Here is an 18,193-nt window from a genome sequence, read left to right on the forward strand (position 1 = left end):
CTAGAAAGACAATATACAGCTTCACTCCAAGAGCATAGTGGGCATTACCAGTGGCTGCTGCTGACAATTATTACAATAATGATAATGATAACAATAACAATAATAGTTATCTATGGAGCACTTACTAGATGCTAGGTATTGTTAAGCACTTTCTCAGTAGTCTTGTATTTAATCTTTACTACAACCACTTGAGATCCATATTATAATTTTATTCATTTTATAGAGGAGCAAAATTAATTGTAATTTTAATTCTTTTTTAAATTTTTAATTAAAAAATTTTATTGGAGTATAGTTGATTTACAATGTTGTGTTAGTTTTAGGTGTACAGCATGTAATTTTAATTCTTTTTTTTAACAAATGAAGTGACAGGATGCAGTATTAAAAGCACTGGAATAGGAGTCAGGAGACTTGGGTTTTAGTTCCAGTTTGTTCATTACTTACCCATTATTAGCCCTTAATCATGTTTTTAATCTTAATTACTGTGCCATTAACTACTATGCATTTTGGGTAAAGGAAGTTTAGGAAATAGTAACCAGCTTCCCAAAGTATTATTTTCTCTCTCTCTCTCTTTTTTTCTTTCTCATGTTTTTGAGTCTGTGACACCCTCTTGTGTTTGTTGGTTTGGAACAAGTCCCTCCTGGAAAAACTGTATGCCACAGACCTCAGCAAAATCAGTGTAAGGGGGAGAATAAGCCTTAAAGATTAATGAGTCCAATCCCCTCATCTTACAGATGAAATGGTTACAAAACTGAGGGGCCAATCCAGAAATAAAACCATGGCTCCTGACTGTTTCAGTGTTGTTTCCATTGTAGCATGTTGCCTTACTCATTAAATATAAATCAGTGGTTTCCAAATAGTTTTATTTTGATTATATTTTGGAAGGCAAATTTGGCTGTCCTCTTGGACATAGTTTGGCTTAAGCAATCCAGGAGGGAAATAATTGCAGTTAGTTAAGGAACAGAGATGGAAGTTCCTCTCAAATAGAGAGCCTAGAAATGGACATGAGGACTCAAATATTCAAAACAACTGTAGGTGTTTCATTTATTTGAAGTTTGGCCCTTGAATTTACTGCAAGTACCACCTCTGCCCCACCCTTCCTTCCCAACTCTAACCCAGCAATCCGTTCCTGAGACCAAAGAAAATCTACAACTACACACACCAACTAAATGATCCCCTTCCTCCCTTGCCTTTGCAAGTCCCTCACTTTTGCCTGGGGAGAGGATGGAGAAGTGGGGAGGAGAAAGAGGGAGGAGAGGAGTGGTTATTTCTGGGCGTACCCTGCCTGCCAGGCTATGAATCCTTGCCTTCAAGCTATCCAATGACTACCTTTCACTGTTTCAGGCCTATGGCATCTGGTTACAGAACTAGAAAAGACAAATTCAAGCTGATATAAAAAACAAAACTTAAATCCAGGCCTTCAAAGCAATTTATCTATATAAAAAGGGGGAGGGTCGTCGTTGGCTCCCAAAGAGAATGAGTCCATGATTTGTACTTAGTAAATTAAAGCACTTGCCTCCTTGAGAGAAGTAGGCTTATTTCATTCAGAATCAGTGAGCAAGCTTAGCTGCTTCTCAGAACTGAGAGTTTACACAGTCACCTGTGGACAAGTATCTTGGTTCATTCCTAGGATTGAGCTCAAGGAGATGGAGAGCAAACTGCCTATGGAGACCACTGCAGAAGAAGGTGGACAGAATGGACAAAGGAAGAGCAAGTTAAAAGACCAGTCAAACAAAGAAGAAGGTGTCCGAGGTAGGTCGATGATTTCTGGGTATAATCTGTCACTCTTTACTACTTATGAGCCAAGCCATACTGCTTAGCAACTCCTATGGACAGAGTAAATAAAGTTAGTTTCATGAATAATCACTGTATTCTTCTCTCTAACAAACATCTTCTATCCCTGGAATCGTGTATCTCACCTTAACCGCTTTATGACTCTCAGACTCTTGAACTGTGATCTCTTTGCTGGCTCTGCACGGCTCAAAACTCAGCTGCCTACAAGGTCCAGGCAGCTAACATAAATGCGTGAACTGGGCTGGGTGTCACATGATAGGGAGACATGTTAGCATAAATAATAATTTTTATGAAAAATGAAGAGACGTAGTTTTATATCTTTGATATCTGGCTTTATAGAAGATAGTGGATTCTTATATCTGCGTCTTCATATAATCTGGTGTGATATGTTGTTTTGGTTGAAGCATGTGAAGAAAATCTTAGGACTTCAAAGACTTTTTGAAAGGGTCCTAGGGATCCCCAGGGGTTGCCAAACTACCGTAGTCTAGCAGATTATTGATTTGTGGAAATGTGGGCCAAATGGTAGCAAATTTTCTGATTCCTCGAGAGAAGCAGATATCCTGACATATGAAATCTATTGACAGTTAAATTTTGGCAACCAATTTACATTGAAACAAAAATGCTAACAGGGCCAAACAAAATATATATCAATGGGTAAACATTGGCTTGTGAATGTTGGTTTTGTGACATGTGGCCTACAGGATTACATACAAACTTTTAGCCTAATACTCACATGCTTTCATTCTTTAGCTTCATTTGTCACTGTTCCTTACAGACTCTTTCTTTGAGCAAAATTGTCTATTTATGCTCTTCTGACATGCCTTGCTCTTCCTCAACTTCATGCTTCTGTTCACTCTTTTTCTCCTGCCTGGAATTCCCTTCCTTTTTTTACAGTCTATCCCAATCCTACTCTCCTCTTTGTACCCTTTTCACATCTCACTTCCTCCATGAAAACTTCTCTAATCAGTGGATTCTGAAGTGGCTTCTCTCTTCTCTGAACATTAGAGATTGCACCATTTATTTGAGATTTAGACATTCTGCATCATTGTCCTGAGTTGCTATTTATATAATATGTGTAAATCACTTAGTACTGTTGGCAGGTGGTAAGACCTCCACAAATGGCAGCTCTCATGTTTTCTGTTTATATCTTTTTTTTTTTTTTTGCGGTACGCGGGCCTCTCACTGTTGTGGCCTCTCCCGTTGCGGAGCACAGGCTCCAGATGCGCAGGCTCAGCGGCCATGGCTCACGGGCCCAGCCGCTCCACAGCATGTGGGATCTTCCCGGACCAGGGCACGAACCCGTGTCCCCTGCATCGGCAGGCAGACTCTCAAACACTGCGCCACCAGGGAAGCCCCCTGTTTATATCTTATTTTTCCTCTTCAACTGTATTTATTGAAAGCTCTTTAAGGGCGGAGACTTGCCTCTTTGTATTTTCTAAAGTGCCCAGCCAGAGCTTTGCATGTAATAAGTATACAGCAAAAAATATATATATTTTAACCACGCTAGGGCAAGGGACAATATTTTAAAGATAAGAAAGTGTATCTTATGTGAACTATTTCCCTAGTAAAATTATGAGTTTTAAAAAATCTGTGTTAAGTACAAACCGCCTATGTAGAGTTGAAAAGAAACTCACTTTCATTCATTCTACAGAGATCTTATCACCCAAGGTAATTCAAGATAGACAAGCTATGTCCCCCGCCAAAGCAACAAATGTCAGTTTCCCGCACAAACTGGAGCAGAATGGGAGTGGTGGGAAGAATATGAACACTGAAAGGTAATGCATTGGGTATTTTCTTTCTTTTTCTTTCTTCCTCCCTCCCTCTATCCCTCTCTCTCTCTCTCTCTCTCTCTCTTTCTCCCTTTCTTTCTTTCTTTCTCTCTTTCTCTCTTTCTCTTTCTTTCTTCCCTTCTCTTCTTCTCTTTCCTGCACTGGGTCTTCATTGTGGCACGTGGGTTCTTCTTTGTTGCGGCGTGTGGGCTTCTCCAGTGCTAATTGTGGCACGTGGGCTCCAGAGTGATCGGGCTCAGTAGTTGTGGCACGTGGCCTTAGTTGCCCCATGGCATGTGGGATCTTAGTTCCCCGACCAGGGATCGAACTCACATCCCCTGCATTGGAATGTAGATTCTTAACCACTGGACCACCAGGGAAGTCCCTGCGTATTTTTTGTGTTGCACTTTACTAAGTATATTTTCAAGTCCTATCTTGATGCAGGGAATTTTAAATAAGTGTTCATTGATTCATTCCTTCATCCACTATTCTTGATGCTACATTCTAGGTGCTGGGGATAACCAAGACGACCAGGGCTCACAATCTGTGGGAAAGCCAGAGTGATAAATTATGATTCAGTAGGATAAATACTGTGACAGAGGTGGAAACAAAAGAGCACAGAGGAGGAAACATCTAACTTTCCTTGTTGGTTTTGGGAAAACCTGTGTTGTTTTCTGAGTGTGTGGATATTAAGATGTGAGACAGGTTCATATTTAGATCAAATTGGAAAGTGTTTTTGCCAAACATGGCTGGCACTCAATAAATGTTCTTTGAGCAAATGAATGTGCTACAATTTATGATGGTCCTGTTTTCTTCTTATATCAGAAGATTTCTATTTTCTCCTCTCCCTTTGTGTAGGATACTTTTTAAGACCTCAGATCAGACCTTATGGTTCTGATAAGTATCTATTGAGCATCTACTATATATCATTCACTGTGCTGTCAACTTTCAATTTATTAATGTCACAATATATCAGCTATCATATGTGTAATTTAGGTGCTTTGTGGATTCCTAAAGTCATGTTCAAAACCCTGGGCATGCTTCTTTTGAGTAATCTTGTTATGAAAGATAATTGAGAATTAAATGTCTAGTACTTTGGAATTTAGCTCAATCCAACAAACATTGAGCACCACTGTGTGCCAGGCGCTATTTGGACACTGAAGCTATAAAGCTATGAGACATAAAAGACGTATAAACCAACTTTCATAAACTCAGTCTTGTAGAGAGATTGAGGCTAAAGAAATAATGCACGTGATGAAGATAACAAAAGAAAGTACAGAGGCTGCAAAGAGGGAGTAATTATTAGGGATTCCTAGTAAAGGCTTCCTATGGAAGTTGACCAAACAATGGTTTTTTTTTGGTTTTTGGTTTTTTTCTGATTACTAAAGTAATACATCTTTATCACAGAAATTTTGGAAGAAATGAGAAAAGCAAGAGATACAAAACAATCACCCATAACCCCACTAAATAGAGGAAACTTTCTGTAACATTATGGGTGTACATCCTTCATTTCGATGCATATTTAATATGTACATATATTTATACTTGAAACATATAGATACATTTTAAACAAAACTGAGATCGTATCATATGAACCTTTGGTACACAACAAAAAGTGGTGAAAATTTCCCTATGGCTTTAAATATTCTAAAACATGAACAAATGTTTGCTCATCATCTCATTGATTAAAACTTTTGTTTAGCCCATCTCCTGTGGGATACTTAGATGGTTTTTAGTTTTTTATATTATGAATAATGTTGTATCAAGTATAATCACACATAATTCTCTGCACACACCTGAGCATTCTGTAGGATAAAAACTTTGAAGTGAAATTTCAGACATAAGGGATGAGCCCATTTTTCACGCTTTTGATACACATTACCAGTTATCCTCAGGAAGATTGTACCAAATTATCTCCCCAGTAGCAGTAATGTGAGGGACTGCTGTGTTCTCTACAGCTTTGCTAATACTGGACACTGTACCCTCCACACACCCAGGGTAAAAGCTAAAGTCATTACTGTGGCCGTCAAGGTCCTGCCTGATTTCTGACCTCTCTCCTACTTTTCGCCCACTAACTCATCTTCCTCAAGCCATACTGAACACAGGCATGCTCCCACTTCAAGGCCTTAGTGCTCATTTGCTCTGCTAGGTCCTTTTCCATCAGATATCTGATTATTATTATTCCTTTACTGCCTTCAGGTATCTGCTCAAATTTCACCTTTTTGGTGAAAACTCCCCTAGCCGTTCTATTCATGATTTAATACTCCATTCCTCCAGCATTGCATGGCATTTATCATCACTGAACACACTATAGAATTCACTCATTTACCTTGTTTATGGGCTGTCTACCCCCATCAGCATGTCAATTCCATGAGGACAGAGCTTTTTTCATGTGTATTTTGTTCTTTACTACCTCTCCCATGCTTAGAGCAGTACATATAGTAAACACTCAATAAATTTTTGGAGAATGAATAAATTTTATCCCAATTTCACTGAATTGGTAACTGAGACTTTGTAAGATTACCCAGCTTGTCTAATGCCAGTCAGCTTCTAATAAAGAAAGCTGGGCTTTGAATCCACTCAGGTTTATCTGATATAAAGCCTGGGTTCTTAACCTCTATACATGTAGATGCTCTAAAGAAAACCACTGAGATATTTTTCATTTTCTTATATTTATACTTGTTTCTAAAATTATCATTAATAATTGATGATAATTGATGTCAGACTACATTAACATTAATTAATGTTACATTGTTTTTTATAGGTTACGATCTCTGGGTGGTCTGAAAAATGACAATGAAATGAAGCCTAAAATTTCTCCAGCCACTTCTTGCCAGGATCATAATAGGGCAGGACAGGTACAGTGTCTTCAAAGAAACAAAACCCAGTCAGAATCTTCCTCTGACTTCTGTTTCTCAGAGAGAATTCTGGGAATTGCTCTTTCTTTAAAATATGGGTATGGCTCAAGTACTCAGGACCCATAATTGGACTGGGATAAATCTATCTACTAGTCAAAATCTACTAGTTCACAGAAATAGGGTTGGAAAATCTCCACTTTCCAGTTGCTATAAACACATCTGTTCAGGCAAGAGTTTATTAAATGCTCTGGAATATTTGTGGGGTCTTCTCTGAAAATCTCACTTGGCTAATACCTTTAATACTTCCTTTTATGAAGTGTACTTCTTGATACACCTAGCCTTTGGAGAGCTTGGGAAGGGAATGCACAGGCAAAAAAGTAAAAGGTAAAAATCAATTTGCCCTGAAACTTGGTGTTAAAGGAAATGTGTTATGTATGCTGGCAACGAGCACAGCGGAATTCCCCGTTGTACTACAGTGAGGAGAGGAAAAGGAGAGAGATGGAAGATGAGCGACTCCTACAGCAGTATCAGATGCTGAAAGATCAAGAGTCTCTCTTCAAAGAGCAGGTAGGTCAACACCTCGGTTAAGGAGTGTTTAACATGGGACAGGAGAACGTGATTATAAAACACCATTTAAAAAGTTCCATCGTGTGTCTGTACTGTAACATATTGAACCATTTACTTACTGCTGAACTAAAGCTTAGGTTGTGTCCAAGTTTTCACTAATAGTAAACAGTCCTGGGATGAATATCCATGCAGCTGATGTTTGTACGTGTCACTGATTCCCCCCCCCCCATGAAGACTGAGTTTTATTATTTATTTATTGGCCAGACCGTGCAGCTTGTGGGATCTTCGTTCCCAAACTAGGGATTGAACCCGGGCCACTAGCAGTGAGAAGGCCAAGTCCTAGCCACTGGACCACCAGGGAATTCCCAAGACTGAGTTTTAAAGGTGGAATTCCTGGATTATATAGCTTTATTTTTTATTTCTCATAAAATATAATCCCAGTCAGGGCTTTTCCCTTCACATTCATGGCCTATCTCAAGTAAAGACAGAATGGCACCTTTGCATTTGCTTTATCCCAATTTCTGTGATCTCCGATAACTGGCCTTACTGTCTTCTCCTGCATTTGTGATATCAGAGGTAACCACTCATGAAATCTTCCGTTCCTTCTTACGATCCCTGTAGAGGTGGTGCCTGGAGCCCAAGAATGGGAAACAAAAGCCCACTTAAAAAAAAAAAAATCTATGAACACATCAGAAAGTATTTACCATTGCCTCCAAAAGGCAGGTTTCTACCTTGGTTGGGTTACCTTAATACAGTAGAATTAAATTTTTAAAAGCTCTATTTCAATATGTGATTTTTTTTTTCTCAAAGATGCAAAGTCTGGCTAGTAGAGAACAGAATCAAAAAAATGCTGCCTATAATCTTGGAGTTGCTGAAGCCATAAGAATCCACAAGAATGAGAAACCTGAATTTCATGTAAGAGTCTTTTCGAAATTTCTAGGGCTGATACCTGCCCTACTTGTGAGCATTTGGATCCACTCTCCGTATTGCACCAATTTTTTAAAAATGGTAGAGGTAAAAAGAGGCTTGTGCAAGGCTGAAGCTTCCTTCCAGGGCAGGAGTGGTTCAGGATCTGCCTCCACACCATTCACATTCATAATACAGTCCCTACTAGTCATGAGAGCATTTGTTAATGATAGTAATTTTCAACCAGGACCTGGGAGAGGTGGGGATAGGGACAGTATATTAAATTCCTGCCCCAGGATCAGATGATCTAAGTAGAGAACCAGCATCCCCTGGGAGCTTGCTGGAAATGCAGAATCTAGGGTGCCACCTCAGACCTCCAGAATGAGAATCTACGTTTGAACAAGATACTTAGATGATTTGTAGCTTCCTTAAAGTTTGAGAACCCCAGCTTCAGAGGGACGTGAGCCACCTGTTTTGCCATTGATTTAATGTTTCCAATCATGATGTGCCTACCTTTATTTCTGCCTGAATCTTCCTTCTTTCACCTCACTATCTAGGCAGTGTGACACTCTGGACATACACCTAATAAAATAGATTTTCTTTATTCATCATCAAGCATTCATTGAATTCCTTTGTGCTGGCCACTCTGCTAGTGGCTAGGAATACAAAGATGAATAACACAAGGTCCCTCCCCCACTCAGGATAGTGGGGGAAAGAGATTTAAAGAGACAAGAGTGTGATACACTAAATTCTATGATAAATCTTTGAACAGAGCAAAGAGGAGAGTCACTTAACCCAGACCAGAGATCTGAGAAGACTTCCTGGCATACAGGAGTTAGGTAAAGAAGTGAATGGAGGAAAAAACCTTCCAGGCAGGGGCAATAGGGAAGGAGGAAGAGGGGGCACCATGCTTTTGAGCTTTAGGTACTCTCTCTCTCTCCTCTTAGATAGATATAAGGTCCACATTATATATTTATTACTGCCTACTTTGTATCTCCTCTTTGTTATAACCGTAGATACCTTAAAGTGAAAAGGCCAAAACAGAAGTTTTGATTCCCCTTCTCAAACTGTTCTTCTCCCAGCCTTCCCATTTTAGCAAGTGGTATCACCAGCCAGACAGTTGCATGAACCCCATACCTAAAAGTGATCCTAGACTACTACTCCTCAGTCACCCACATCCAACCATCTGCAAGCCCACTTGCCTTCACCTCCAAAAGCTATCCAATATCTCTCTATGTCTCTTCATCATCAATGTCACCACCCTAATCCAAGTCACATTAGAAGGCCCAACTTTTTTTAAAAAAAATATTTATTTATTTATTTTGTTGCATTGGGTCTTAGTTGCGACAGGTGGGCTCCTTAGTTGTGGCACGTGAACTCTTAGTTGTGGCATGCATGTGGGATCTAGTTCCCCAACCAGGGGTCGAACCCAGGCCCCCTGCAATGGGAGCGTGGAGTCTTAACCACTTTGCCACGAGGGAAGTCCCAGAAAGCCCAACTTTTGCACTACTTCCCTAGTCAGGCTCTCTGCTTGCCCTCCTACAATCTGTTCTCCACACAGCAGCCAAGGTGATCTTTTAAAACTGTTACCAATGGGCTTCCCTGGTGGCGCAGTGGTTGAGAGTCCGCCTGCCGATGCAGGGGACATGGGTTCGTGCCCCAGTCTGGGAAGATCCCACATGCTGTGGAGTGGCTGGGCCCGTGAGCCATGGCTGCTGAGCCTGCGCGTCTGGAGCCTGTGCTCTGCAATGGGAGAGGCCACAACAGTGAGAGGCACGCGTACCGAAAAAAAAAAATTATGTAAAACTTTTCACCAAAACAGATCATTCTCTGGTTTAAAGCCTCTAATGGCCTTCCACTGAATTAAAATAAAATCCAAACACCTTACCTTGACTTATCAAGTCCTCCTGGTTTGGCCTGTCTCCCTCTTTGAGCTCATCTGCTCTACTCTCCCCTTGCTCACTATGCCTCAGCCACATAGACCTTCTTTCTGCTTGTTTCCATCTAGTGTCTTTGCACTTGCTGATCCTTCTGTATAGGACACCGGTCCTCTGATATTTGCAGTGGAGGTGATTCAGTCACCTCCCTAATAAAAGCCTTCCCTAATAACCAGTTTAGCCCCATTCCCACCTGGACACACGCTATGAGAAGAGCTTCATAGTACCTATCACTACCTTAAATTATCTGTGTGTGGTTTGCTTGTTGGCTGTCTGTCTCGTGCACCAGCATGCAGGCTCAATGAGCGTGAGGTTCTCTGTGGATCGCTGTTCTTGATCACGGCTGGGTTCCCAGTGTCTAGCGTGGCTAGGCTCAGAGCAGGAGCTCAGTTTTCCCTCTTCCACTTCCTCGCAGTCCCTGCTCATGCTTCTGCACTCACTCAGAATTCCTCCTCCTTTCAGTATGCAAGTTGTAAGTACTAGCGGAGGGCCTACTCCGTGAAGTCCTTTTTCATCTCCCTCTCAGTTATGGGGCTTTGGTCAGTTCTGCTCAGATTCATCCCTGAGCGTACTCATATGATTCTGTGGGTCACTAGCTGGTCAATGTGTTGAGGTCTGGGCACACATTATAAATTAATCAAGGCTTTCTGATTGATTTTAGTCTTCTGAATGATTACCCTTATTCTTTGTTGCTTTTTAGTATTCTAGAATAAATGAGTTGCTTCTCTTTTATTCTAGAAATCCTTCTTGTTTGATAAACGGCCACTCAGTCCTGAGATTAATGCTTTTAAGCAAGAGGAATATTCCCAAAGTCTCCTGAAACAAATGGGTCACAGACGGGAAAAGGACATAAAGCAAAGACAAAACAGAGAGATGATGGACCGCCTGGAACAAGTGCAGCTGACAGAGGAGTGAGTCTAGCCAGACATGCACTGGAAAATGGATTCGGAATGTTCACGTGATGCTTCTTTCCACGTGGGATTGGATCAGCGTTGGTAGTTTCATTAGCACAACTGTAACCAACTGAGCAAACCAACCCAGCTAGCAGCCAGTACCATAGCCTAACACTTCGTTAGAAACATGGAAAAGCCAGCATTATTAGAGTAATCATTAGAGTAATGATTGCTGTCTATAATCATTTTAATTACAGAGTATCATTTTGTATTGTTTTGTGATCACTAATCTTGGTAGATGGAGGAAGGGACTTGTCTTGAGCAGGCTTCATTCCCAGCTATTCCCAGGTAACCTCAAGGCAAAACTGAGTTGTATTATAGGTATGAAGGGTGTCCTATGGAACCTGAGGGCAGGAATGTATGGGGGACCCAGGAAGACTGGAAGCAGGAACTAAAACCCATATAAAAAAAGCTTTCCGTCTGCTCACACCCCAGCTCCTTAGCTGACATTGTCTGTATTCCAGCTCACAGTTGGACGAATTTCAGTCTCAATTCCAAATTTTCAGGAAAGAGAATCTGATTGGTCCTGCTTGGGTTATCTGAGGCCTGGGATAGGGTCAGGGCCACAGAGTTCAAACATGCCTAAGTGGGCCATACTTCTGCTACTGAGGTCAGGAGAGCAATTAAGGAGGCTACTGTGGTGTGGGAGAAACTCCTAAAACAAATAAGAATCTAGTTTCTGTGACCAAAAAACTATTTCCATAAAATGCATATGTTCCATTATATTCACTTTACAGATCATGTGGAGGTTGCATATAATAGATTCATTTTATAATAGGAAAGACCGCTCTTCTTAAAAAGGAATCTTATGATGAGTCATTGTATTGCATGCAGAGACACTTCCTGCTTTCCTATCTAGATTTTTTTAAGCATGGGGGGAGGAGGGGTGCCTGTCTTAATGGTAGTGCTTTTGGACTATATGGTTGGTCACTTGCTTATACCTGCCCATCCATCCCTGTCCAACACATTGTCCACTAGCCTATGGATTTGAATTACTCTTTTCTTTCTTAAAATGAAAGCTCCTAGAAGGAAATATGACTTTTCATCAGGCTCTTATTCCTATTAATATTTATTAAACATGTTTTGTTGATGTTAATCTGTATTACTAAACACTCTATAACAAACTGTGGTCCCACCTTCTCTTATTCATAACTGCCAGACTTGCTGCGCAAAGAGCCAAATATATAAAAGATAAGATGGAAGAAACACAGTGTTACAAGAGAGCTTTGGATGCACAGGTAAGGGCCAATTATTCCTTTAAACTTTTTCAGGGTTTCAATAGCATTCTAAAAATATGTATAAATCCTGTAATGTTACGAATACTCTTATGTGTTATCCATTTGGTGGTTCTGAGGCCCTTGTTCTTTCCTCTGAGGTGCTGGTTTTTACTATGCTATGGCCTTGTGCATTAAGTCTATTCCCTGGTATAATTATCATGTGCATTATGTGTGTCCCTGCTTCAGATAAAGAACAAACGCCCCCAGCTGCCCATGTTTGAGCCAGACTCTTCTGAGCCCATCTTTGGTAAGGAGGAGGGTGAGCCGATGGTGGAAAAGCGAAAGAGAGAGCAGAATTACATGAAGCACCAGATGGAGGCAGCTGCTAACCACAAGAAGACAGCCATCTTGCACCAGCTGGTGGACCAAAAGTGGGATTTGTTGATGCTTCAGAGGACACACAAAGAGTAAGACACCCTGGATCCTTCCTCCTCCTCCCCTCCCCTCCAGAGAAGCAATCATGATAGTGAACACATTGAGGACTTACTATGTGCAAAATATTATTCTAAGCTTATTATGTGCTTTATCTCGTTTCATCCCCACAATTCACCCTATGAAGAAAAGTTATTAAATTAGGCCTTCCCTGGTGGCGCAGTGGTTGAGAGTCCGCCTGCTGATGCAGGGGACATGGGTTCATGCCCCAGTCCTGGAAGATCCCACATGCAGCGGAGCCCCTGAGCCTGCGCGTCTGGAGCCTGTGCTCCGCAACGGGAGAGGCCACAACAGTGAGAGACCCCCCCCAAAAAAGTTATTAAATTAAAAACAAACTCATTTTTAAAAGAATATTATGTATTCATGTGTATATAAACATATTTATACACAAATATAATGTAAGATAAACAATAATTAATTCCAAATGCATTATCTTATTTCATATTCTTTTCCATTATGGTTCATTATAAGATATTGAATATAGTTCTCGTTGTTTATCGATTTTCTTTATAGCAGTTTGTATCTGCTAATCCCCAACTCCTAATATATCCCTCCCCCACCCCCTTTCCCCTTTGCTAACCATAAGTTACAAACAAACTCTCTCGATCCCACTTCTCCTTCTACTTACCTTTCCATAGTTCTCTTTCCCTTTACAGGACAATGTCTGAAAAGAGTTGTCCACCCCAGCACTGTCACCTGGAAATACAATGTGAGCCACAAATGTGCTGTCCTGCTCAAGTGGACACAAACATGAAACTGAGGCCCTTTCTCAACCTCCTCTAAACCCCTTCTTCGGAGAACCGTGCATGTAGTAAGCTGTGCTGATGTTTGCTGGTGCAGGGGTGCCGAAGGTGTCAGGGTAGGCAGAGGAGGACTTTATGCCATAGCAATGCACAATACCTTTAAACTCAAACAACAGACACCCACTGTTTTAAAGTACCCATTGGTTACCCCACAAATGGGGAATTTTTTTAAGATCATGACCAGCCCTCAGCCTTGTAACATCTCCTGGGCTCCTCTTGTCTTCCCATTTCCCATGTTTCCTACTCTCCCGCTTCCACCCTCTGATTGCCACAGAGAACTACAGTTTCTTCTTTGTAGATGTTCAGCAATTTTCAGATACTTGATCAAAGTTCTCAGGAGTTCCAAGAGGGCTTCTCTTCAAAGGAAACTCCTCTTTTAGAAAAGCAGTTGTACTTATAAAAAGAAAAAAAGTTATTATATTAAAATTTTATAAATTTTGTAAATGGTCAGTGGGATGGTGCAAAGATCTGTTATGTTCTATAGCAAGTAGGTTCAGACTGGAATATATGAGTAGAATAATTGGGTGAAGGTGGGAGGATATTGTGATAAGGGTGGGGTTGGATTGGGTTAGAGAGGTGAGAGTAGTTAAATGCATGGCTTTTGGAGTCAAATCAGATGGGGGACTGAGTCTTGCATCAGCCCAGGGCAATGTATACTTGTATGTCTGTACTGTTTGCTAAAATACTGAAATATTTCCATACTTCTTGATTAACAGCTGTTGCCCCAAGCCCCACAAGTGCACCCCTGCTTCCCAGGCTGCTCCTGCCCCTCCCTGGGATCCCCCATCCCACCTCTCCATGATCTTTCACCGAATGGATGAATACCTGGGGTCTCCAAGACCACTTCCGGTCTCCATTCTGATAGATTGATATGCGGTTCTGCCATTTTACTAGTTGTGTGGGATTGGGCAGGTTACAGCCCCCTGAGGGCATTGGTTTCCTTATCAGCTATTAGGGAGAATACTAATATCTACCTCCAAGGTGTAAGGGTCAAATGAAGTTCTTGTGCGGAGCTTGTTTCATAGCAAACAGCTGCCCCTTGCCCCGCAGTGGCTCTGCCTTTCTGAGCATGCTGCCACAGCCAGATCTGGGACCCTTTGCATGTGTTGCGGAGATTATTGCAGTTTCCTCCTCTGCTCCTTAGCTTCTCTGGCTGTTCTCCTGAACATGGAGTTAGGAGGGTTTAAACTCTGTCACTTGCAGACTGTGTGACCTGGACCATATCACACATGGGGTCTTTGAGCTCTCTTTTCCTCATATGAAAAATAAGGATATCACACCCGCCCTGCCTATCCTCACTATGACGATTAAATGAGATTATGTATGTGAGAGCATTCTGGAAACTTCAGAGCTCTGATCAAATACAAACTATGGTCGTTATCTGGTTATCTCTTTTGTTGGAGTTCTGGTCGTAAACCCCCGTTTTTATATGGATTAGATCCTTGTCTTTTGTTTCTATATCCTTTACTGATTATTCCATATTCTCTTCTCTTTTCTTTTCCAACTTCCCCATCCTCGGTCCATCTCAAGATGTGATCTTAGGTCTTCCTGTGGCAACTAGAAGGTCACTTTCTTTCAGAGGGAATGACTTAGTCTGTGTGATCCAAACAGGCCTGCTGAAGTATTTTTACTTGTTTTACTTTTTTTGCTTTAAACTTTTCTGCTTCTGTTTAAAAAAATATAACAATTCATGCTCATTAAGTCAGTGGAGAGATTAAAAAAATAAGGCTAATAACCTCCCCTACCGAGTAGTCAGTGTTAAGTTTAGCCTTCTACATTTTTTCCTGTTCTTTATAAATATATTCAAACAATATACACATATATATTTTTCCTTCCATTTTTGTAAATGAAAATGAGGCCCGTGAAATCTTACATATTACTCTGCAACCCAACCTTTCTTTAATAATGTGTCATTAATTTGTATTTAGGTCAGTACCTATATATGAAATTCATTTTTCTTTAATAACAGCATACTATCTATAATATGGATTATATAGTTTAACTTTTGCACCATTGATGAACATTCACTTTCTTTCCAGGTATTTTGCTATTACAACAATTCTGCATTAAGCATTTTTCTTATTTTTCCTTATACTGGTTGTTTTGTTTCTACTGGATAAATTCCTAAAAGTGGGGTTGCTGGATCAAGTGTATGGCACATTTTAAATACTACCAGATACTGACACTTTGCTTTCTGAAAAGGTACAGCAATTTGCTTCCACCAGCAGTCTTGGGAGAATCCTAGTTGCTTCCCCTCCAATCTTACTTCGTGTTCTTACTTTCTAGGCATTTAAAGTAAACTGACTTTTAAACCTATCCTTTAAAGAATTGTATAACAATGGCCAAAAAGCATATGAAAGGATTCTCAACATCAGTAATCGCTGGGGAAACACAAATCAAAACCACAAAGAGTTAGCTGCTCATTAACAAATGGTTTCCATGCTCTGTGAGAGTGTGGGGGTGACCCTTATTCAGCTGTCATCATTTGCACTGTTTGCACTGTTGGAACTAGAGGTCATTTAACATTTAACTCTATGTGTGCCTCTCCAAGATAAGAGGTATTCCATGTTTTATTGAATATTTACTTATGTGAACCTGTGACACAGGGATTCTCTACTCCAGTGAATAAAGGTGGCAAGGTAGGAATGTGAGATTTAAAATACGGCTGTGTTTATATTACACACTTTAATAATTTAATTCCAATAATTTAGAATGCTGGAATGCCAACTCTATGGAAGTCCGAATGGAGTAAGCAGTCAGCAAATTGTTCATGTTTTCCCCTGCAAAACACCTATGTAGATGTAAGAAAATGTCTTTCACTGTTTAGGATATATATATCAGTGTGACATACATGGATAAGATGGCTATCTTTTTTTCTATGTTTTTTTTCTGAAAAGAGAACATTTATACATTTGCAGAATAGTGTAATAAGATTTCATAAATGCAAAGATAAAATGTGTTATCATTTATCTTGGATTATAATATCTGTGGTTTAATTGCCTTGTGAAATGTCCAAAACAAGAACAATTATATATTTTTCTTACACCACATACACCATGAAACATTTAACAAGTACTTCTTTTAGACCATTCAAAAGATTAGGAGGGAAGAAAATTGCCTATTCAGTATTAGATAAAACCATTAAGATGTGAATATATATGACGTAAAGAGGAAAGATAAAGGAAACTAGAACTGGCAAGGAAAGAGAGAGAGAGAGAGACAGGGAAAGGGAGAGAGAGAGAGAGGGAGACTACCTCACATGTGTTAGGATGGCTATTATAAAAAAAAAAAACCAACAGAAAATAGTAAGCATTGGAAAGGATGTGGAGAAATAGGAACCCTGTATGCTGTTGGTGGGAATGTAAATTGGTATAACCACTATGGAAAACAGTGGTGGTTCCTCAAAAAATTAAAAGTGGAATTACCATGTGATTCAATAATTCCACTTCTGGGTATATATCCAAAAGATTTGAAAGCATGATCTTTCAGAGGTATTTGCACACTTACGTTCATAGCAGCATAATTCATGATAGCTAAGAAATAGCAGCAACTCAAATGTCCAACCACAGATGAAAGGATAAACAAAATGCAGTTTTGTATACACATACGATGGAATATTACTCAGCCTTAAAAAGAAAGAAAGTTCTGACACATGCTACAATGTGGATGAACCTTGAGGACATTATGTTAAGTGAAATAAGCCTGCCACAAAAAGAAGACAAATACTGTATGACTCTGTTTATATAAGGTAATTAGAGTAGTCTAATTCATGGAAACAAAGTAGAATGGTAGTTGACAGGGGTTGGGGGAGGGATAAATAGGGAGTTGTTGTTTAATGGGTTTAGAGTTTCAGTTTTGCAAGGTGAAAAGAGTTCTAGATATTGATTGCACAACAGTGGGGATATAGTTAACACTATATACCTGCATGTTTAGAAATGGTTAAGATAGTCAATATTATGCGTTTTTTTTCTTTTAATTTAATTAACTAATTTATTTTTGGCTGCGTTGGGTCTTTGTTGCTGTGCACGGGCTTTCTCTAATTGTGGCGAGCGGGAGCTGCTCTTCATTGCGGTGTGTGGGCTTCTCATTGCGGTGGCTTCTCTTGTTGCGGAGCACGGGCTCTAGGTGCCTGGTCTTCAGTAGTTGTGGCATGTGGGCTCAGTAGTTTTGGCTCACAGGCTCTAGAACGTAGGCTCAGTAGTTGTGGTGCACGGGTTTAGTTGCTCCGCGGCATGTGGGATCTTCCTGGACCAGGGCTTGAACCTGTGTCGCCTGCATTGGCAGGCAATTCTTAACCACTGCACCACCAGGGAAGCCCCTATGCGGTTTTTTTTTTTTTAACTACAATTTTAAAAAACGGTGAAAAGATAAAAAAGGTTATGAAAAAATATATATAATATGTACCATTCCGTCGTTGAACTCCCATTGTGTGATAGGCATTGGCGCTTTCTGTATATTATCCTACTTAATCTTTATAGTGACCGCACAATAGCTACTGAATCAACGCTTGTTAGAGGATAATGGGGCCATGCTATTTTAGAATAAGAGAACCAGCACAGAGCACATTACAGTATTTTATCGGCGGGTCCTGACACCTAGTGGCGGTTGGTACCTGTAACACAAGACCCTTCAGAGTAGGCAGGCTAAATCAAGGGTTACATTTAGTGAAGTCCCTTCCAGAATTTAATGAGAACTGACTGTAAGAGTTTCAGTTTGGCAAGAAATAGACACATTTATATTGAACCAGGTTTAAGGTGATTCACAGAGCAGTGACTACATGTTTAGAGACCAGTAATAGAAACACTTAACATTGGGAATGCTGGAACACTGTGCTTGAAGAGAGGTATTATACTGCAGTCATTTCTTTGATGATGTGACCTTCACCAAACACTTTTTTTTT

The 18,193-nt window shown here is 40.3% G+C and overlaps 1 protein-coding gene across 1 annotated transcript in view; it reads left to right on the forward strand.

Annotated features, from left to right (window-relative positions):
* CCDC81 (coiled-coil domain containing 81) overlaps window positions 1–18,193 on the forward strand; it is a 47,219-nt gene that overhangs the window by 20,998 nt on the left and 8,028 nt on the right. Inside the window, exons 8-15 of the mRNA XM_089915867.1 lie at window positions 1,628–1,749; window positions 3,443–3,566; window positions 6,325–6,418; window positions 6,839–6,985; window positions 7,796–7,900; window positions 10,567–10,739; window positions 11,941–12,019; window positions 12,245–12,465. Coding sequence (XP_089771993.1) covers window positions 1,628–1,749; window positions 3,443–3,566; window positions 6,325–6,418; window positions 6,839–6,985; window positions 7,796–7,900; window positions 10,567–10,739; window positions 11,941–12,019; window positions 12,245–12,465 — 1,065 coding nt within the window. The remainder of the gene's footprint in view (window positions 1–1,627; window positions 1,750–3,442; window positions 3,567–6,324; window positions 6,419–6,838; window positions 6,986–7,795; window positions 7,901–10,566; window positions 10,740–11,940; window positions 12,020–12,244; window positions 12,466–18,193) is intronic.

The sequence above is a fragment of the Delphinapterus leucas genome, chromosome 7 (assembly GCF_059928025.1).
Source record: "Delphinapterus leucas isolate spDelLeu-1000000601 "Yukka" chromosome 7, BTC_Dleu_Yukka2, whole genome shotgun sequence".
NCBI classification, from domain to species: Eukaryota; Metazoa; Chordata; class Mammalia; order Artiodactyla; family Monodontidae; genus Delphinapterus; species Delphinapterus leucas.